Source organism: Primulina eburnea, chromosome 12 (genome assembly GCF_022965805.1).
Source record: "Primulina eburnea isolate SZY01 chromosome 12, ASM2296580v1, whole genome shotgun sequence".
Classification (NCBI taxonomy): Eukaryota; Viridiplantae; Streptophyta; class Magnoliopsida; order Lamiales; family Gesneriaceae; genus Primulina; species Primulina eburnea.
In genome coordinates, this window is record NC_133112.1 from 3,534,733 (window position 1) to 3,557,658 (window position 22,926).

General features: G+C 33.9%; 2 protein-coding genes and 2 pseudogenes across 2 annotated transcripts; 3 read left to right on the forward strand and 1 right to left on the reverse strand.

Annotated features, from left to right (window-relative positions):
• The first annotated feature begins 6,651 nt into the window (after nt 1–6,651).
• Nucleotides 6,652–7,618, forward strand: LOC140807851 (zinc finger protein ZAT5-like; annotated as a pseudogene).
• Nucleotides 7,619–12,433: 4,815 nt separating this feature from the next.
• On the reverse strand, nt 12,434–13,665 carry LOC140807902 (phospholipase A(1) DAD1, chloroplastic-like; annotated as a pseudogene).
• A 556-nt stretch (nt 13,666–14,221) lies between these two features.
• On the forward strand, nt 14,222–17,672 carry LOC140807251 (NAC domain containing protein 50-like). The gene is made up of 4 exons (XM_073164029.1): nt 14,222–14,810; nt 15,379–15,656; nt 15,776–15,961; nt 16,992–17,672. Exons 1-4 carry the CDS (start codon nt 14,615–14,617, stop codon nt 17,505–17,507), a joined length of 1,176 nt encoding a protein of 391 aa, XP_073020130.1. The 5' UTR covers nt 14,222–14,614; the 3' UTR covers nt 17,508–17,672.
• A 4,187-nt stretch (nt 17,673–21,859) lies between these two features.
• Nucleotides 21,860–22,624, forward strand: LOC140808237 (uncharacterized). The gene has a single exon (XM_073165311.1). It carries the CDS (start codon nt 21,968–21,970, stop codon nt 22,508–22,510), a length of 543 nt encoding a protein of 180 aa, XP_073021412.1. The 5' UTR covers nt 21,860–21,967; the 3' UTR covers nt 22,511–22,624.
• Nucleotides 22,625–22,926: the final 302 nt, after the last annotated feature.

A 22,926-nucleotide genomic window follows, 5' to 3' on the forward strand; every position in this document is an offset into this window, starting at 1 on the left:
GAGCGACAAGTGCTGGCCGTGCGAGAAGCCGTTGCCACAGAACGGCAAGTTCTTGCAGGCGGCGATGAAGGCAGGACCCCTTCTCCACACTCTCCTCCTTGCGGGGCCGCTTCCCCGGTGGCAACATCCTCCGCCTCCGCTCAACTCCACCGACATTCCACCCGTCTCCCCTAACACCGCCACGCCAACATCTGCTGAGCATTCTTGTCTATAACATCTACCGTACGTCCCCGTTAATTACTAATTGACTATAACTCAATAAATTGAAGCTTTTTCTTAGGTACTAAGCATCTTGAAACTAATTCATGAGAGAAACAAATGGGCTAGCTTAATCATCTCCTAGAGTCGACGGAGCCTTTGAATCATTTTTCCATAAAAAATTAAAAATATACTATTATGCAAGTAGACTTGCTGGTCTTTTTCTATTGCGAGGTATTTATTTATGTCCCAACGTTGTTTAAAAAATGTAATTTTAGGAATATGTTTTTTTTAGTAGATTATTCTGATTAATTTCCCCGGATAATATCAGATATTGGGTGCAAATCGAATATTGCATCTAGTGGATCTTGGTAGATTATGATGTTGAAGACCGTCATGTAATCACGATTTATTTTAATAGAATTAAAGTTGTTGCTTTGTCAAATTTATTTTCATTTCTCGCTTTGCTCAAAGTAATGGTCGATCTATTATAATGAGTATGTCTCTTATAATATAATCTCACGAATATTTATCTGTGAGATTGGTCAACCATACCGATATTCACAATAAAAAGTAATACTCTTTTCATAAAAATTAATATTTTTTAATAAGAGATCTGTCTCAATAAATACAACACGTGAGATCTTCTTATACAAATTTTTGTCTATTATAACATGACGTATGCCAAACAACTTAACTAAATATACTAGCCAATTTTTACCTTACATGACATTGTGACAACCATCATGACCTGTCTCCCATATTGTTGTACGATACTATTTGTTTTAATTACTTACATGGGAGGGGAGGGTGCCCCTTCTGTTCTGAGTAGGAGGTGAGACCAAATAGGCTACAAGACAAGTCTCCTTAGGATGATGTTTTTGGAATATTAAGGATGTCAAAGAATCATCCTAATATGGTAGTCAAAAAATTTAATATAATGTTTAACTTCACATTGTAGCAATTTGAGCATTTATTATGAAATATGAGTCAATTATATTGAATTCTACATCTTAAAATTTTAGGGCAAAATAAATAAATCATAATTGAGTAATTTATCGCCGTGAGCCCGAAGAAACTTAATTTAAAAATATATTAAAAAATCCAAAACAAAGCCCTAAAATGATTGTTTTGAGATTAAAATAAAAAAAGGCATGAATCTACCTACAAATTAGATTAATATTAATGATTCCAACCCTTAACTTTCCGTTTTCGAAATATGCAACAATAAAAAATTTAAAGAACAATATTCTTATACATTTACTTAAACGATTGAAATTCAGATGATCCAAATGGAATGACATAGAGATTGAATAAAGAATTGAATATTGGATTTCCTCTATTAAAATCCAATCCACCAAATTAAATAACACAAAAACTAATGTGAGGTAGTCTCACGAGTCAAGTTTATGATAAATATATTCTATTTTCGTCATCAATGAAAAAATTTATTTTTTTAATGTCAAAAAGATTATTTTTTATTGTAAATATGAACATGATTGACCTGTCTCACAAATAAAGCTCCATGAAACCGTCTCACAATAGACCTACTGATCAAATACATTCATCAAAATGAAACCTAATACCCCATTTTAGTGAGAGGATTTGGATTTCAAGTTCTTGACACAAAATCCTCTCAAGTTATTTGGCTATCTTTAAATTCATGGACCTCGCATCCATTTAATTTTCATCTATTTCAAGTCATTTTTTAGGTAAAAAAATTGAGTGCTACGAAGTACTTTAATTTTCATTACTCAAAATTGTTTCAACTATTACCGTACCCAAGAATATAATTTTTATACCTAACTTGAAATACTTGATGTCTCGTATATTTATGTCATAATTTCACCGATATATATGTACTTATATTGACTTTAAAAATATAACATTTCTTACTTAAAAATATATTTACACTTTTTTTCAATATAATCTTTTTTACAAGATTACTTGAAATTTCATCGAACGCATTAACAATATCTGTCATCATATCAATAGTTTTTAGTGTCGCGTCATCATTTTTTGCGTTACATTATCATTTTCTAATCATATCGATACTCCAATAAAAAAGAATTGCAAATCAGTAGAGTAAAATCATGAATGATCCCAAAAAATAATTTATCCCAAGTGCATAGAAATCGCAAACAACCATTTGGCCCAAAAGATTAATGTATTATCATTATATATAAGAAATAGATCGCACCGTTTTGTATTATCAAACAATTGCTAAACATTGACACAACCATCTATGTTCTAAAATCCCAGCCGCTCCGTTGCCTACCAAGAATATACTTTTTGAAAATCATGCGGAGGATTAATGGACGAAGAAAAATAAATACCTTCTTCCGCTGCTTCCCAATAGCAAAGATGATCGTGATTGCACGGATGGTGTATCCATTTTGAATTAAAAACTTCGAAAGAGATGTTCTTCGTCTCCCACGAGAGATGACAGAAAAACAGAGTAGTACCCCAAAAATTTTCACAGAAATGAAAATTAAAATTTTGAGTCAGCGTAACATTATGATATCCAAGATCGTCATTTTTAGATTGACAATGGACGAGCAATGGTGGAGTATTTGGGTCGAGGTTGTTGGATATGAAAACTTGGTATTTATGAGTTACAAAACATCTGAGTTTATTGTTGTCTAAGGATCTTGCATGTACAAGGTTAACCAAAAGCACAAGAAATAACCAAGTGTATTTGATCTGTGAAAAATTCATGGTGCGTACGGCCTTATGTTGATACTGTTGGTGATCCAACGTTTCAACTTCAATTTATAAAGTTCAAGTTATGCAAGATTTCTAATAATTAAATAAAATATTGTGATCCCGTTTATAGATAAATATTAATAATTAGATGCAAGATTTCTAAAATGGATTTTTTTTATATGGAAAGTAATCGTTATTTGATACGAGATTAATTGAAGGTTGATTCGATATAATTTATCATATGTCAAACTGACAACTGTGAACACGAAATTTGATATTAGATACTTAAAAATTTGACCATAATATTAAATTTATTTATGGGACAAATCCAAATTCAATTTATTAAATTAAGCGATTATTTAAATATAAATTTAATTTTTAATGAATTTTGGAGTCAGATTAATTTTTCATAATAAAATTCAAAATATTTGTTTTGTGAAAAGTGAGAATTATTCCTACCAAATCCAGTACTTAGAATAAATAATAAAATAAAATAAGATTTACTTTATACTCACAAGAACTAATTAATTAAATACTCTAGCAAGACGGTTGAATTAGTTAATAAAATTTTATAAGCACTTAATCAAGATCTTGAATTTTTGAATGATTTAACTTTTAATTAAGTAAATTTATTCACTAATATAAATATTAAAAAATTATTTCAAATTGAATATATTATATATGTCAATTAATTATTGGTTCTGAGAAATTAATAAAAAAAACAATATGTTATAACAAAATTTGTAAAATACTATAAAAAAATTCACAAAAATCTATAAAAGTCTGGAAAAAAGTCTACATGAATCCACGTAAGTCTGTTTATAAATCTGTGAGATTATATAAAAGTCAATAAAAATCTATCAAATCCATAAAAGTCGGTCATTTAAAAAAATCATTAATATTCATCAAAAAATTCTGAATTGAATATATCTGTAATGCCCGAGAATTTGATTATCGAAATTTGAAATGATTTGGGTATGATTACGTAATCTGAAATTAATCTGAAATGATTTATTGATTAATTGAAGTGATTATAGCCCGGCCAGTCCAAGACCAGATTGGGCCAAGAATATGAATGATATGAGTTTTGGGCAGAACAATTGGCGCCCAAGCGGTAGAAAGTAACCGCTCGAGCGCCAATGTTCAACAGAAATGTGTCTCGGGCTGAAGATGTGGCGCCCGAGCGGTAGAATATTACCGCCCGAGCGCCAAGGGTGCAAGTTGAAAGTACTTGGACAGAAAGTTCCGCACCCGAGCGGTAAAGATTGACCGCTCGAGCGCGAATCATGCAAAACGAAATCGAGCCACTTGCCTTTCATGCACGAGATGTGTATATACATATATCAATTCATTCAGAAGTGGTAAGGGAGGAACGAGAAAAGAAGCACGAGAAATTCTCCAGAAAATCCTTACGTCTTTTGTGAGAAATCCGTCCGTCTGATTTTGAATCCGACTTCAGTACTGTGTTCCTATCAACGTAGGCTACAACTGAACGTAAGTTTTGTTACGTTTAGAGACGATTTGAAATTAGACTATTGTCAGAATTGAATAGAATTCAAATATGATGTTCTTGTCATGTTAGACATCATAGAATCGAAATCAGATTGAGAAACAGACTGATTATGTAATTGTTATGATTTTCGGATTCGATTTGACTGAGAATTCATATCAGATATGTGTTGTTATTGAGATTATAACTGATATCGATATCTATTATGAGTTCTGGTATTATATCTGTGATGTTTGGACTGACGGGGGTATCAAAACAGTATTGTTATGCCGTCGAAACATCAGTTGATTGACATTGATCAGATTTTATTGTGATCTGAATATTGATCAGAACAAGTATCGAATTGAGTTGTTTATTGATACTATATTTGTTCGATATTGTTATAACCAGATTGGGAATGGACCGAGATAGAGTCGGGACTTCTTCTTCTTCTGAGCGAGAAGATAAAGGTATAAATTAATGTTGAGTTGAGATTGCACAACTCGAGTGAGGTTTGACTCGAGTTTCCATAAATCACATACTTTACTTATTGCATTGATATTTGCATTGAGTTGATTGATATACTTGTTCTCTTGAATTATAATGACATGTGTTAGACGAGTAATCTTATGACAGAAGTACCTGATAGTGGCAGGTAACCACGGATACATTGCACGATGTCACAAGATATGGTGATAGACCATAGTCTATGACGGATGCGTCTGGACACTGGATGTTTGGTTATATCGACTTGGATAGAACTGGAGTCTTTTCTATTACTGTTTGTCGATATAGAAATACCACATCTGGACATCGGGATCCCTAGGCTAGGACTGAGTCTAGTCTAAAACGTGGAGTCACGAGTTTGAGTGATAGTTATATCGATTGATATTGATGGATGTTGAATTATGTTCCTGATGTTGGTACATGCTTAGAATGGAATTTATTCTTGATATTGAATTATGTTCCGGAGTAGGATACATGTTTAGAATATGACTTATTCTTGTTATTGATTCATATCATAATTTTGATATAGGATATGATTTGCTGTCTTATGCTTTTATATTGTTTATATAATGGCATGTATACATGATTTATACTGAGATATTTATATCTCACCGGAGTTATCCGGCTGTTGTCTTGTTTGTATGTGTGCATGGCAACATGTGGGCTAGGATCAGGGTCAAGAAGATAACGAGGCTGGACTAGATAGTGTGGAGATCCGGGCTTTGAAGCAACTTAGGATTCAGCACTGACTTGTAGTTGAACCTAGTCGGATTATTGTAGATCATACAATAACTGTATGTTATGTTTAATATGTAATTTGAATTTAATTACATTACGTTTCCGCTGTGTATTTTAGAAAAAAAAAATTTAGACCCTGTTTATTATAAATGATTAAATAATTCTTAAAGACAATTAAGGAATGAATTAGCGTCCGAGTCCCCACAATATCTCACTAAGATAATTAATATGACAATATATTATTGTTCTTTTGCTATTGCAGCACGACTCTCTCAATAAGTAATCAAGTATATATCCTCAATATTAACTTTAGAATAAATAATAAAATAAGATTTACTTTATACTCACAAGAACTAATTAATTATATACTCTAGCAAGTCGGTTGAATTAGATAATAAAATTTTATAAGCACTTAATCAAGATCTTGAATTTTTGTAATAAAAATATGTAAAAAGAAATTATAAGATGATGGTAGAAATTATTGTTTAAACAGAGGACGCTATATTCCTTACGTGCACACACAATAATACATATTCTCTCCATTCAACAACTTGCATGCCCTCCTCAAACTTCTTCACGGTTTTGGTCATGCTACTCATATAGTGTCGTGTTCTTAACCACTCATCACATGACACGCATGGTGAGTGAATAAATCGTGACCCATCACTCATCAATCATTATGTCTGGATGGATGGTCGTGATTCATCACTCAACACACGTAGCATGTATACTGAATAGACGAGAGCATTATCCATATGAATAGTATCTACCAAGTCGGAATTTAATAAATTAGATGAGTAACCGAAGACAAAAGCTCACTCCTGATGCATGCCAGTTACACTGCTAATATTATTATTATACGTTAGTTTTTGTGGGATGGAGACATGGGGTATCGTTAATTAATAATAGTTGTACACTAGCTAGCTATAAAGACATGATTTCTATATATAGTGGATGGAATTAATGGATAGATACAATTGACTTGTCCAAACTGAAACTCTTTACATTCACTAAATTATTCAAAGAACAAGAATCACCACTCTCTCTTCTTCTTCTCTCACACGCTGTCGTCTCTGTCTCTCGATCGACCAAATTTGAAATTACGAACAATTGTATCGATCTGTGCATGGTGATGGTGGGGAAGAAGGTAGGACATGGAGGCTACGGTTGGGCCGCCCATGGATTGTAACAAACATGTCTCTTCCCCTAATGTTGCCAAGGGAAAACGTACCAAAAGGTTGAGACTTCTTTCCCCGATTCCCTTAACCATCGCACCTCCATTTCTTGAAGATAACACCGACAGCCACCGATATCCCAACCCTTCCAGCTCGGAGGAGAGCACCACCACGGAGGAGGAAGACACCGCCCGGTGCCTTATCCTCTTAGCCAATGGCCATTTCTCCCCAACCAGACAACCTCGAGGTCATCAAATTTCCATCAAAGAAAACAAGACCGCCGCGGGTATGTATGCATGCAAGACTTGTGATCGGGTTTTTTCGTCGTTTCAGGCCCTCGGTGGCCACAGGGCCAGCCATAAGAAGACCAAGAACGAGAAGAAATCATCTTCGACGTCATTATTCATTTCCGATGAAGAGGATTTCCCATCTCCGTCCATTTCGTCCTACAAGAGCAGGATGTCTCTCTCCCTGCAACTAAACACCACCCCCAATGCCTCCCCGCGGATTCACGAGTGCTCGTATTGCGGAGCCGAGTTTACATCCGGCCAGGCCCTTGGAGGCCACATGAGGAGACACCGGACCTCTGGGCCGGTAACTCCATTATCAAAACCTCCATTAATGCCTACAGTTCATAGCAAAGAATTCGATTTCGAGCTCGGAATCAAACCCAAAAACGAGTTGTCCTTGGATCTTAATCTTCCGGCGCCCGAAGATGAGCATCAGAGATGATTTGGCTTTGATTCGAAGCAACAAAAAAGTTCAGAAAGTGGGTAGCTGCTGCTGCAATATGAATCGAGAAGGAGTTCGATTAATCTGCAAATCAATGCCTGCCATTATTTATTTGGAAGGTCAGTCTTTTTTAAAAAAAAAAAACTTTTGCAACGCATTGATCTTCCACATGACAACATAAATTAATTAAGACACATTAATATAATCAATTCTTTCTTCTTTCTTCTTTTTAATAAATTCAAACGAACGTATTACATTTATTTTTGTTTGGTTCTTTTAATGACAGATTTTATTGTTTTATATTTTGGAATATCTTTATTTTATATTATTCCTTTTCTCCGATCTAAGCTCCACCTAGTAGCTATGTAAACGGGCCGGGAACTTTATTCGGAAGGAGATTGCCATAATCCGAGTTCGGGTTAGTTCGATTTACCTCTATACTGGTCTAGTTCATCATTTTGTGGATAAAAATATAGAAAACATGACTAAAAAAAGTAAAAACGTATAGATTAGCTAGATATGATGAATTATTTAAAAAATATATTTGGAACTTAATTTATTCCAATTACCCAACAACAATGTTGTACAGCTAAGGAATACAAGTGGTAACTTGGCTTGCAACGACTTTCTCCTGGTTATATAGGTCGATTTTTCATATAGCACCACCCCATGACTGTTGCATAGGCATCCATGCATTCGAATTCGATGCTTGTAGCTCGATAACCCCGAGGTCGCCGTTGCCATCTCCGTCCCAAATGCTAGATAGTTAGGGTTGGAACTCGTATCGATCCTAAACTTGAAAAATCATTATTTCATGCAGCTATCATAGCATAATATGCCACATTTTCTATAGAGTATGTGTCTTGTGAGACAGTCTCACGAATATTTATCTGTGAGACGGATCAAATTTACCGATATTCACAATAAAAGTACTACTCTTAGCATAAAAAGTAATATTTTTCATGGATGACCTAAATAAGAATATGTCTCACAAAATACGACTCGTGAGACCGTCTCACACAACTGTTTGCTCATTTTCTAACAAATAAATTATTTTACGAAAGATTTTCAAGAACTGTTTCGTTGCCTTGAGAAAATTAGTATCAAACATCTACTTGAATCCAAATAATGTCATAAATATGACAAAATACTCAGAAATTTTACATGACTGAGCATGGCTCTCAGATCCGCAATTTTCAAAACATATGGATATGTTTGTGCTTGTGTGACATGGGTTGATGTATATTTAGTTTTTTTTTTTTTTTGAAGGATATATTTAGCTTTTATAAAATTGTTAAAAAAATATATCATTTAAATTATATACTTACCATATGTACAACGTCTTGATTCGAAAACTTATGGCACTAACCGTGCAAAAAATAATTTGAAATAATCAATTTGTATATGGTAATTTTGACCCCAAGTTAATAATAACCTTTAAGACCAACAATTAATGACACGTCCAATGCTAAAATTGTATATTTTTTTGAACTCGTGATGTGAAATTTTTAGCCAATTTTCCCTTTAATATACAATATTATCAAATTGAATTAGTGATTTTTTTATAAAAATATAAATGTTAAATGATAATTTTAAATAATTGTTCTTATGTTAAAATAAATTCTATAATTCATCTTTGTTTAAGGGCTTTGAAACCATTATTCCATAAACTTTGTAGGCCTATACTGGACCTTGGATATTTTAAAGTTGAATAATTTCAAATTGACTTGCAAGAAAAAGAACAAACCGAAATTAAAATGACGGTGACCCACAATAAATAAGAAATTATTATGGGCTCGCCCGTAAATTAATGTTCATTGAATTCCTTGTGGCATGAACATGTCCTTGATAGTGCTTTATCAGTTTTATGTAATATTATTTTTAAAAAAGTCTTTAAATAAAATAAAATAAATATATTCCCATTGAAAATATCTCTTCAGCTTCCAAAAAATTATATTTCAAGTACATCTAAGCATAAACATATTTTTAAATTTCTAAGGTAGAGAAAAATATTCTCAATTATTAAATTTTAAAATAAACATAATACTACTTTTTAAATATAATTCCGATAGGCAAGTGTTGGGTCGCAGTATTTTAATAAGAATATAAATAAAAATTATAACCATAAGGTAACTTGCTTTTAAATCCAAATATTAGTTTATGTTCTATATATATATATATATATATATATATATATATATATATATATATATATATATATATATATATATATATGGGCTCATTTATATTTTCATTGATGAAAATTGATACAAAAAATCTAAATTATGATATTAATATATGATAATTGAGTATTTACTATTTTAGATTTTGTAAAAAAAAAAAATTAAGATTCTAAGTCTAAAATCATAACATATATATTAAATTATTAATATCAACTATTCTTGTACTTGTTTGAGTATTCAAATATTACGTATTAGTTTCAGATATGAAACATTTAATATTCAAATATCAAATATTAGTATTACATTTTCAATATTTTGTACAGATTTTAATCCAAGAAAGATACATGTCATTAATATTAATATTTTTTATACATGTTTGGATATTCAAACATCATATATCAATACCAGATTTGAAACGGTTGATATTTAAATATCATATATTAATAATATATTTTCAACGTATAGTATAAATTTTCATCTGATAAAAATTAACAACAAAACCAATTTCAAATTGAAGATTTAAACTGAGTTTACCCTAATAATAAAATTTATTTATTATTAGTGAGAAGCCTGTCAGAGATTTCTTCACGTTTAGGCAATGTAATACTTTACTTGCACTCATCACTTCTTTTTCATTTATTTATACATATCTTCTTTTTGTTTTTGCATGATGACTTGCACGAATACGTCACTTTCACAGGTTGTCCCCAGACATCAGCGATATACTTTCTATTTGTAAATTTCTTTAATTAATTAATATATCAATTATAAAATCTACGATATATTAGTTTGAGTCTCACTATGTTGGAATTATTTTGTGGGCTCACATAATTTAATTAATTGTATATAGACAAGCTATCTAATAAAGGACCCAATAAAGTGATCTAATTAATTATGGGCTTCCAAAGTATTAAATAAATTGGTATGGTCCACCTTATGTGTAGAAGCACAGCCCAATTAGGTCTTCTATGATGGGTTGGAGACAGCTAAGGTTACATAAGGTTATGGTCCCAAGACACAGAGAATATAACACAGAATACATACCGCACACATATTCTAGATCTCTCTCCTTCTCCCATCAAATGCAAGAATAAGGTGATCGATTCTCTGTTGTCTTGGAAGATCCATAACTCTGACGCTACATCGAACAATGGATTCTGGTACGTGTTTACTGTTATTTATATTTTCTGATAATTCGACATAAATTCCTGGTATATTGTGATATATGGATTTAATCACATGATTTATAGATTTAATATTTTATTAAATCTCCAACACACTGATCATATGATTGTCTCCAAGTGATTTTTTTTTTATAAAAACGATCCAACCAGATTCTTGATTTTTTTAGTAGCTTTCAAAAAATGACAGCAAAAGACCGAGCGCGGCAAGTTTTACAAAAAAAATAACGATAATTAATAATAATGATGATGCAACTCAAATCTTTTAAAATATACAACAGGTCACACATCACATGTATCGTACAAAATATTTTCAGAAGAGCTCTGAAAATTAGCAGATTGTTGATCAAGTGTACAAAGAGTTTGCTAAATTCTGATATGATCTTTTATTGATCATCTTCAATATTCATATTTGAACCGCTAAAATTCAATTGTACGAAAAATAAAAAATATAAATGGTATTAGATGTCACGTGTCATTCGTCGTATTCTAAAAATAGTATGCATCAATTAATGTTTATGACACTAACATTCAACCACCAAAATGATTTTATTTGTATTCTCTTATATACAACAAGTGCCAAAATAAATATAAATCAAAGTTTTAAAATGCTGCTACATATTCATTTTTGTTTGTCATTTTTTCAATTATTTTTATGATATATTATTAAATACTTTTATAGTAGAGTTATTATTTAAAATATTTTATTTATTGTACACGAATATGTTGACGATGTTAATTAAATTATTATAATTTTCAGTATATACACAAAATTTATATTTAAATAGTTTTTAAAATATTTTAAAATAAAAAATTAAATGATTTCAAACATAATAATATATATTGTGCCAAGGTTTATGGATGTGGCAGGGTTCGACAGATCCGTCGCATGGGAATGAAGTCATTTCTTACCCGAGCAAGCATAGAGTCATGTTTAGCTTTGCGTTTAAATATTTATCGAATTTCTAAAAAATTAACCCCGTTTTCGATATATACTTAGACCAGGTCCGGGCCAGGGGGTTAGGGTCGGGATTGATCGTAATAGTCTAGTATGCTTATGGGCCGAGTCGTGAATCTGACAATTCGGGTTCGGCTATATAAAAAATATATATATTACATTTCATTATATCCAATCACATTCATTCGTAGTTTCTCACGTCGTTGTTCCGAATGTTCTCTCAGTTTCATCTAAATCTTCTTCGTCATTCGTAATATAATGTGTTCGGCTAGCGACATTTGATAAATCATTGAACACATTTTGTGTTTCCAAATAAAGATCTGTCTCACAAAATATGATCGTCTCACACAATTTTTTGTCCATAATATATATTTGATTCTCCAGTGATCAAATCCGGGGATAAAATTAATATGAAAATAATTTATACACGAAAAATCATTGTTTGTATGTAAGATAGAGTTCTTGTTTCTGGTCATACATATAGACTAGAGGAAAAATCTATGCCCATTGAGTGTGTAACCTGTCATACACCCAGTGGGGTAAAAATATTTGTGTGTGCGCCGACTTTAACTGGGATAATTCTTCCCGAAAGTCTTGTTTATCATTTTTCTTGCGGTAGCGCGGAACGGGCAATTGGAACCTACGAACCCGTCAACCAGATGAAGATACGTTTTAAGATCATGACATGTGCCGATGTCGTTGCCATCCACGTACGGAGAGTTTCGGCTGCTCAGCCGCAGCTCGCAGCCGACGTTTGAGTATACTAGCTGGCTGTCCTCAGCCAGTTTCTCAATCCATCCGCCCAGACCCGCTGTCGTACGTGTTTCTTCGGAGAAGTTTACCAGGACATTGAGTCTGTGCTTTGTCGTCAACCACAAATCCAGGGACTTTTGTGATCAGGTCATCGGAATTGACGATGCGTAGTATTTCAGTCCATTGTTTCTCCAGCTCACACCTGAAGCTCCAGTTTCCAACTCTTGGCCCTGCAAAGGAGATTACGGTGACAAGTGGTGAATTTTTGAAGGTTTTTTTGATGTCGTATGCGGCTAGAGTGGCCAGCGCTGCCCCGAGTGAGTGGCCGGTGATGGTGAAGCTAGCTCAATGGCTCGTTTTTGTACTTTTCCAGAATTCTTGATATCTCGTGTCTCACAAGATTTTGTAAACTCTGTCGTGTTTTGAAGATGGAGGTGTACAAACTCAGGAATCCACTCGCCACCATTGGCTCCAAATCAGATTCGGAGTTGGAATTATAATGTGGCAATGGAGTTAAGGTTGCCCGAAAATTTTCTAGCCACTCCAGGCCGGTAATCGTCCCCCGGAATGCAATGAGCACGTCTCGCCTCCCGAGTCTGGAAATCTCATTTTTATCACGACACACTGCCACAAATCCGATCCAGCTCGATTGCATGGCCACCCAAGCTGGGGCTCGTTCGATCCAGTACCGTGGAAGTTGTATCCCAGAATTGACGTTAAGATTCTCGGTGACTTGATATCCAGTCTCCTTGAATCCAGACTCATTGAGTAGGTTTCTTTTATGGTAGCGACAAGTAGCATATGACAAAGATGAAGGATTAATATCACATGCTCGGTAAGATGCCTCCACGAACTTACCATAACGGATAATCTCAGACCGCAGATTATTGTCGAGAGGATCGAGCAATCCTTCCCAATTCTTGATTCCTTGGTCATCCATCCACCTCTTGCTAAGCTTCACCAGGGTAGATGAGGAGTTTGGTTCGACGTAATTCTTGAGAAGATGGGAGTACTTTTCCAATTTCGGTCGAGCTTCAATCCTCATGCATATGGTTTTCTTTGTGGGTTTTGTATTAATAAGAAACAAAATGCCATGATCTTCACACGAGGGCGTGGAGATTGAGCACCTTTTACTAACTTGTTGCAGCTCTGTCGTGTTTAGGTATTAGTAATTTTTGATCTTGCAAGAAGCATTTAGTGGGCTTTTATGACAGGAAATTAAAAATAAATCGTAGGATCATGAGGCCAGTGCACATTTTCCAGTAAGAACTCAACGCCATAGCTATTTTGAACACGGCCAAAGTACGTTTATGGTCAATGGTGAAACAATTGATTCTTATACGTGATTCGAGTGCATATCACCTCACCCCCAAGATTGAAAAATGACTTCTCCTAGCTAGCCAATCAAAACGATGATGTAAAAACCTACATACCACATTTTTTGCTTCTATTTAAAAATATAATTTTAGACAAGTGTCTGGTTTTAAATAATAAATCTTTGAGGAAGACACAATAAACATGGAAAATGAGTCTAAAATCCCATAAAATTTCAGGACCAATTTAAATAAAAAGGTAACAAACAACCTTCGAATGAAACAAAACAATGAGGAACTGCAGCTACATGTACACATTTTGGTTGGATTTTCGATTTCCGTGTCAAGCAAGCATCCTCAACACACACCACACACTCTCGTTTCTTAACCAGTGGGCAAAACCATTAACCAAACCCTTAAAAAATCTCGTCTTTCCCAACACCCCATCACCTTAAATCTTGTGTTAACACCTTTGCTTGCCTTCTAATCTTCTTCTATTTTTTTTTCACTTCTTTCGAACCTAACTTCCTTTGGGGCTTTTTTGTTTTCATTTTTCTTGGTTTATTGCATCTGGGTTTTTCTTTTTTGTGTTGAGGTTTGCTGAGGGGGAGTTCTGAATTACCGGATTTTAATTTATTTGTTGGTGGGTTTTGAGGGGATCGTCGTGCTTTTGGGGTGGAGATGGGACATGAGGTGGTTGTGGCGGCGGGGAAAGGGGCGCCGCCGCCGTCTTCTTTGGCACCGGGGTTCAGGTTTCATCCGACTGATGAAGAGTTGGTGAGGTATTATTTGAGGAGGAAAGCTTGTGGGAAACCCTTTCGTTTCCAAGCTGTTATTGAAATTGATGTATACAAATCTGAGCCCTGGGAGCTTGCTGGTAAATGAAATAAATACTTTTGCGTGCTCTCAAATGAGATTGCTATGTTTTGTTTGTTTATCTTTCATTGATTCGATTGTATTTTTGGTTCATCTATTTGATGTTTTAGTGCAAAGTTGCAAACTTTAGTCTTTGGAATTATAATTTAACTGATTTGATATTAGTATAATTTACATGGGATATAATTATTGCCAATTTTGTTGGTGGTGTTAAGTAATGTGTGCGCGTGACTTTAATTCTTCTGTTTGTGGATCATGTATTTTGTTGGAAAAAATGTAGCTTTTGAGTGTTATGATAAATCCAATTAAATTGTTCGTTCAATGTCAAATTTTGTCCTCCAAAATTCTTAACTTGACTAGCTCAATTAAACTCAAGCCCTTGGGCTTTATGGTTTTAAATTACTGTGAAGAGAAGTGCAAGAAGATGAGGTTTCTTTAGCATCAAATAATTGGATAAACTTTTACAAGATTAGATTTTGTTGTTTCTGATTTCATTTTTATTCCTCTTGTTCTATGTGCACGAATGGTTTCTTTTCGCTATTAAACGGGTGTGTTTTTGCCTTAAACAGAATACTCATCTCTGAAGACTAGAGATCAAGAATGGTACTTTTTCAGCCCTGTGGATAGGAAGTACGGTAATGGGTCTCGGCTGAATCGAGCTACTGGCAAAGGATATTGGAAAGCAACTGGGAAGGACCGACCTGTGCGTCATAAAAATCTAGCCATAGGAATGAAAAAAACACTTGTTTTTCATAGTGGACGTGCTCCGGATGGGAAGAGAACGAATTGGGTAATGCATGAGTATAGGCTGTGTGATATGGAATTGGAAAGGGCTGGAGTTGCGCAGGTGTGGATGTGGTTTCAGAGATTCATCTCTATGCTTTTATTTATTTTCTTGTATATGTATTTCTGATTTATATGTGAGTTATAAATGCTACAATCATTCGTTGTTTTCCGGCAAAAAAGGATGCATTTGTGCTCTGTAGAATTTTCCAGAAAAGTGGCCTCGGGCCACCAAATGGGGACCGTTATGCCCCTTTTGTTGAAGAGGAATGGGACGATGATGCAGTGCTTGTGGTTCCTGGAGAGGACGCTGATGATGATGTGCCCAATGGTGATGAAGTTCGAGTTGAGTGCACTGTTATTGGACAGGTTTTTCATTGTCCCTTCTTCTGAATATATACCATTGAAATTGATTTTAGATAGGTGCTAATTATTACGTCACAATGAATTCCCTCGACAAGTGGACTGTCTTGTCCATAACTTACTCTGTTGATCCTTGGATTCAATGTTGCTAGGTGTGGAAGTGATATAAATACCAGGTTGTGGATTATGTTTGCAGAATCACGCATAAATTTTGTTTAATTCATTTTCTTGAGCCATTAGTTTGTCGATTCTACGGTGAAAAACATTTCTTACAGTGCTTTGTTTATTTTTGAGGAAGCTGTCCGTCAGCTAGATTCTGCCTAATTTTTTTTTAAAAAAAGTTGAGGGATGAAGGAGAAACATGCCTTTTCATTCATGGGCAGTCAATTCTAGGACAAAGCAGACTTGAAAACTATAAAAAAATTGGAACTAGGAACTAGCGATTGTGAGATTGAAAGTCTTTCGAAGCGCACCAAATTATTTGCTGTTAGTATTTGGATTATTTTACGTTCAACAGCTTCATTTCAAGATTGGCTTGATAGCTCGTTCCGGGAAATCTTGTTTTATAAGATGACCTCTTTAAACAGAGATCTAGTCTTTGATGGGAAGAAAAGACGCAGTGTGTTTTTTATCCATCTTCTGTTACCCCACCCAGCACCTGGTGGCCACGGTTGATGTTCTAAGTTGGAGTAAAACATGTGGAAAGTTTTTGCACCGGATCCCAATTAATTACCTTGAATTTCTGATGATAATTTATTACCAAATCCTTTGTTTTTGGACTTAATTTAACTCATTTATTGAAATCTGTCTCGCATGTGAGTTAATTGAGAAGTACTTTTCGCCTGTATGGAACATTGGAACTCTTAAGTTGTAGATAACAAAAAACTATTTGGAGTCGAAACTATGATTCTGAACAGACATTCTCCAATAATTTTTATCTGGTCTCTGTTGCTGTCAAACTATACTCTTGAAAGCCATATGATTCTTTACTTTATCGATTTCAGATTTTTATCTTGTTGTTTTGTATCTGACGCAGGATCCTAAGCCTCTCATCATGGTTTCTCCTCGGATAGAAAATCCAGTCGAGTCGCAGAGTCTCGAGTTTTTGTGCAAGAGGGAGAAATCAGAAGATCCGGGAGAGCTCTCTCTATCCCAGAGCAAAAGATCGAAACACAATGACCCCAACTCGAGCAACGCCAATGGATCCGAAGATTCAACCACAATGACTCAAGACCCACCAACAATGATGATGACGACAAATTTTCCTTTAGGACCTTTTGAGTTTCCGCTGCTAGAACCCGTAGAACGCCAAGAAAACCGTCCAGTGATCAACCCACTCGACTCTTCCAACCTCGAGAAATCCGTGCCTCCAGGGTACTTGAAGTTCATCAGCAACCTCGAGACCGAGATCTTGAACGTTTCAATGGAGCGGGAGACGTTGAAGATTGAAGTGATGAGAGCTCAAGCAATGATCAACATTCTTCAATCCCAGGTCGATTCCTTGAGCAAAGATAACGAGGATTTGAGACGAGGTATGCCTAGAAGAGGCTAGTTACCGGCGGCACCTAGCGTTGTAGCTTTAATGCTCATTTCCCTTCTACTATGGGAAAGATGAGGCAATGAGCTAGAAAGATCTTTGTAGCATTGTGTCATCTGAACTAGAATCTGTCGACTATGCTCGTTTTAAAACTCTGAATAAAAATGGACATTCCAAATATTGATGGCGACGCACCTATTTTATAATATGTCGCGACGGTCTGTGAAACGAGTCAATCATGCTTATATTTACAATAATAAATAATTATACGTGAGACATATCAACTCTACATATATTTACAATGATGAGTAATATTTTTTGTATAAAAAATAATATTTTTTCTTAGATGACTTAAATAAGACATCTGTTTCACAAAATTATTCTTGAAGATCGTAACACAAAAGTATTTGTGTCTACTTAAATATGAATATGGATTATGATACTCTCAGTGTTAACTTATTTTAATAAAAATAATAAATTAGTGAAATTGATGTGATATACCGTGTTAACTTAATATCTGTTTAATGAAACGTACTAAATTCTTTACATACATATCTTGGTATTAGTTTCTTGAAAGAGTGTGTTAAAGTAAGATCATATCATAGTACAATAATTGTCTCTGTTTGATAGAACAATATATATGTACTTGAATTGTTGTAATATTTAAAATATTATATATGTTATTTCCCCACTAGTTACAGATTTTGGAAAAACGAAAAAAGCTCTACAATTGATATCATAATAAAAGTCACATGTTTGATTTTAATTGCACAGAAGAAGTACAATACTGTAAAAGGTTTCTCGGGGTTTTAGTTCTCTCGACTAGCTTCAAAATTGGTTTGTATATTTGTGCTAACTAAGCCTCAAGACTACTCTTTTTGAACTATGTACATCTAGGCTTTGAGATGTCTGGTCGACTGGATTATATCGAGGGCAGATTGAGTGAAACTGAGTTGCGGATTGTCGATACGGGTTTGGAACATCAATGAATAAGTTTCCAAACTTTATTTACATTTTCCGCTGCAGTTTTCATATATCCTCCATTTCATGGTGCCTAGATGGCGAGGGGCCGATATCCAGGTTCTTGAACCCTTCATTGGCACAAGTAGGCTACTGTCTGTGTCATATGTTTTTTGCGGTATCACGTGCAAGTGTAATATAACAAAACACTTCATATACAATAATTTCAGTCGGCCCTTTTGCCCTCACTCTCTGAAATCTACACAGAAACCCACAAATTGGATGAATCAAATCGATCGAATTCGGCAACTGAGTTAGATTGTTAGTTCGATTGTCGACTAAAGAAGTTTGATTTCATTGTTGGTCTTTGTTTTGCATTACCAGAAGTGAATGAACCGAGCATTTTCATGCATTTGCACTCGATCTACAGTCGGATCAATCTTTTGTTTTAAGAATTTTAGCATTTTAGTTATATATTTTTTCGACTTATTGGTTAACATTACTTGCCTTTAACCGCCAATTCCCAAATGTGACGGGTTATAGAGTTTAATAAAAGAAATAAATCTCTTCTACAAACTTCTCTTTTCTATATAACGTAGAGAACATAAGTAAATCAAAATAAATTAGTAAAAATATTAAATTTATATTCTCAAAAAATATTCGTTTTAAAAAATTTAAAGAACTGATATGGTCCATAAGATCACATTTCGATTGATTGATTTGTTTTGTGTAGGACCGAACGCTTGTCGTTTTACCAAAAGTTATTGCTAGTGGTAATGGTGCAACTCAAATCTTTTAAACTGCACAGCAGCTTAAGCACTACATTTCGATCGTTCTATCAAACCAGGATAATTATTGTACCCAATATTTTGAGTGGAAAAAGTAGTGTAACAATTTTATTTTATTTTTTTCATTTTTTGATAAGGAGTCGCAACTTTAGAACAAACAAAAGTGGGAAAACATTATCTTTAAAAGAATTTGATGCAGCGACTAATCCCAATAATTCCCAAATTGAAAGTAAGCATGCTATGCATTGTTTGGACACCACTAAACATATTTTGACATTTGTCATTCATAGGATGAAAAGGTTGTAGGAAAGGTGATGATGGCTAGGTGAAAATTTTACCCATTTAGTGGTGTTTCCTATTCATACATGCGTCATGTTATATATATATATATATATATATATATATATATATATATCAAATTTATTCAAATACTAATAAACAATTAAAGTAAAATTATTTTTAATTTAGAAGCGTTATTCAATTTAAAATTGAAGTTTTGTTTACAACTTTTTTTTACTATATAAAATGTGGAGTGATTTAATGAAGTTTTTACTAAAATAATAAGTAAAAAAAAATAATTATAGAATTAAATATTTTAGTGTCCTCCAACTATATCCTCATTTTTTATATAATAATATAGATATTACAGATATAAAATGAAAACAAAGGCAAAATGGAGCTTGACTGCAAGACCCATCCGTCGAGAAGGGACGAAAGTTGGTCTTATTGATCCGACGGTGTCGAATGGAAAGATCGTCGCTCAACGGATAAAATTTACTCTAGAGATAACAGGATCTTCCTCAAAAGCTCACATCGACGGGAAGGTTTGGATTCTTGACTTCGTACTAGAGTTTAGCAATATAATATAATGTAGTGTTTTTTAAATAAAAAAAAATTTAAAAAGAAATATAGTTTAGTTTAGACATAAAACTAAATTTTTAAAAATACATTTTTTTACACCTCAAGTTATTTAATTTAACGAGTAAAATATTTTTTTATGAACTCGATCAATTTTAAAGTCCTAATATAAAGGAAAGGCGGGGTCGCTGATTGGTCGATGTCATAAATAAAAGTGGAAGAAAACTTTATGGTCAATATGGCATTTATACAACACATTACACACACCCACCACCAACACCACTACCTTCTTTTAAAGGGTGAGATCGGTCAGGACCCTTCCCGATAATAATTAAATCTTTTTTTTTTCTCGCAATCATGTACAAGATAATATCACAAAAACTATTTTGAGACGGTTTCACGGATCAATTTCGTGGGTCGAATATCTTATTTAGGTCATTCATGAAAAATTATTACTTTTTAGGCTAAGAATATTACTTTTTAATTTATTGTGGATATCGGTAGGGTCGACCAGTCTTATAGATAAAGATTTGTGAGAGCATTTCTTAAAAAAAACCTACTCAGATAATATTGGAACCCAAAAGTTCGGGATCGGATCAGATAGAGATAACGTAACTCGAAAAGATCGGAATTCTGTCGAGTAGATAAGAGGATATTATATATAGAATTAAGAATAATAATAATAATAATATGGTTCATTTACTCTTATAGGTATAGGTATAGGTATAGGGCGAAGGGATAAAATAACGATAAATTTTCTTTTATTTTGTATAATTTTATTTGAATTATAATATTTATCTATGTGATATTTTTTTATTTAGATGAATTATTAACCATTTAATTTAAGTCTTAAAATTATCATCTATGAGCTAACCTTTTAAATATGTTAACCAATTCTATATTGGCTTCGACTCAATAGTATTTTATTTAAAATGACCATCTTTCGACCAATATGTAATAATATTATATTATTTAAAAAAAAATCGGGAGAGGTCGGGTCGAGAATTTCACCGGGAGGATATTAATTTTCCAATTTCTTCCCAGCATTTATTTAGATGAAAAAATCCGGACAACTCGGATCAAGAAAAATGTAGGTCGGGATTTTCGAGTTTTTGGCTGGCTCTATTTCTTTCTTTACTAATGTGCTTCTCATCAAAAAAGTTGCTAGAAGTATTATTAGAATTTTATGTTTTAAATATTTATTTGAAATTTATATTCTATAGAATATTTTCTATATAAGAAACTGAAGCATTGGTCTGACTCAACTTCGTATTAGTTATATATATGAGAATCTTATAATAATTTTTTTGATTTTATAATGTGACTGTTAAAATATTTTACAAATATTCTTTCTCATCACTTTGTCCGTCAACGAAATAACGGTTAGAAATCAATATATTTGAATAAGATAATATTTTACGAAATTAATTTTTGTAGAACTTGAGAAAGCAATAAATCAAGGCAAAAACTTGTGTAAGACGGTCTCACGGGTCTTATTTCATGAGACTGATATCTATTTGGGTCATTAATGAAAAAGTACTACATTTTATGCTACAAGTATTACTTTTTATTGCGAATATGGGTATGATTGACCCGTCTCACAGATAAAGATCCGTGAGACCGGCTCACAAAAGACCTACACATCAATCAATGCATGCATGCATACATTACTGAAATATATATTATTATAGAATATATCACAACACAAATAATATAAATAAAATGACTAAAAGGCCATGCGTCCAATGGGGTTTGGCAGATAGAGAGTGAGCGTACTACTATAAATGGGGTGTCAGATTTCCAGTTCTTGAGCATAATATATTCTTAATTTAGTAAGAATAAGATATATAATCGTGAAGCAGGTTGAAAATGGTCCACTGTAAGATGATCAATGCTGCGTTCTTGGTCTTGTTCATCTTTGTGGACCTTGTGTTGGCTGCTAGAGTTGGAAAGTTGGCTGCTAAGGGAGGAGGTGGAGGTGGAGGAGGAGGAGGAGGAGGAGGAGGGTCGGGCGTGAACTTGGGTTCAGGTTATGGTTCCGGGTACGGCTCAGGAAGTGGCTACGGATATGGAGAGGGAGAATATGGTGGTGGTGGAGGAGGAGGTGGTGGAGGAGGAGGGGGGGGAGGTGGTGGTGCTTCTGGATCGGGATATGGGTCTGGGTATGGCTCAGGTTATGGTTCAGGTGGAGGAAGAGATGGTGGCGGTGGAGGCGGAGGTGGTGGTGGCGGAGGTGGCTCAGGAAGTGGCTATGGTTATGGGAGAGGTAGTGGTTATGGTTATGGAGGAGGTGGGCGAGGTGGCGGTGGAGGAGGTGGAGGAGGAGGAGGTGGTGGAGGAGGAGGAGGTGGCTCAGGCTATGGCAGTGGCAGTGGATCCGGTTACGGCGGTGGTGGATATGAAAAGCCATGAATCGATAATTCCTCTATTCATCCCTTATATTCTTTAGTGTTTCGATTATCGATTGGGATAAAATTTTTAATATCCATTACTCAACATGTAAGTGTTATGAAAGCTTTAATAACTGTATATTGTTCATTAGATATCATTTGCTTAAGCTTTAATAACTATATATGGTATTAGATATTGTTTAATATTCTAAAGTATATATGTAGAAGAGAATCTATAAATCATATAATTCATCATTCTATATCACGGAGAATTTGACTGAAAATTTAAACAGAAACGTATTTGAAATCATAATCTAGTTAAATTATTTAAAACGTATATTGATCGTCCAAATCTATACGCTCTTTTCCTGAAGAGAATTATTTAGCTTTCTCTTTTTAATTATTTTTTTAATGATAAAAAGAATATGAAACATGGTG

Excerpts from the sequence above, each read along its gene's own strand:
- LOC140807251 (XM_073164029.1), top strand. The coding sequence starts at position 14,615 with ATGGGACATGAGGTGGTTGTGGCGGCGGGGAAAGGGGCGCCGCCGCCG. Across the intron at positions 15,657-15,775 it reads AAAGGGCTGGAGTTGCGCAG|GATGCATTTGTGCTCTGTAG; the intron begins GTGTGGATGTGG and ends CCGGCAAAAAAG. Across the intron at positions 15,962-16,991 it reads AGTGCACTGTTATTGGACAG|GATCCTAAGCCTCTCATCAT; the intron begins GTTTTTCATTGT and ends TATCTGACGCAG.
- LOC140808237 (XM_073165311.1), top strand. The coding sequence starts at position 21,968 with ATGGTCCACTGTAAGATGATCAATGCTGCGTTCTTGGTCTTGTTCATC.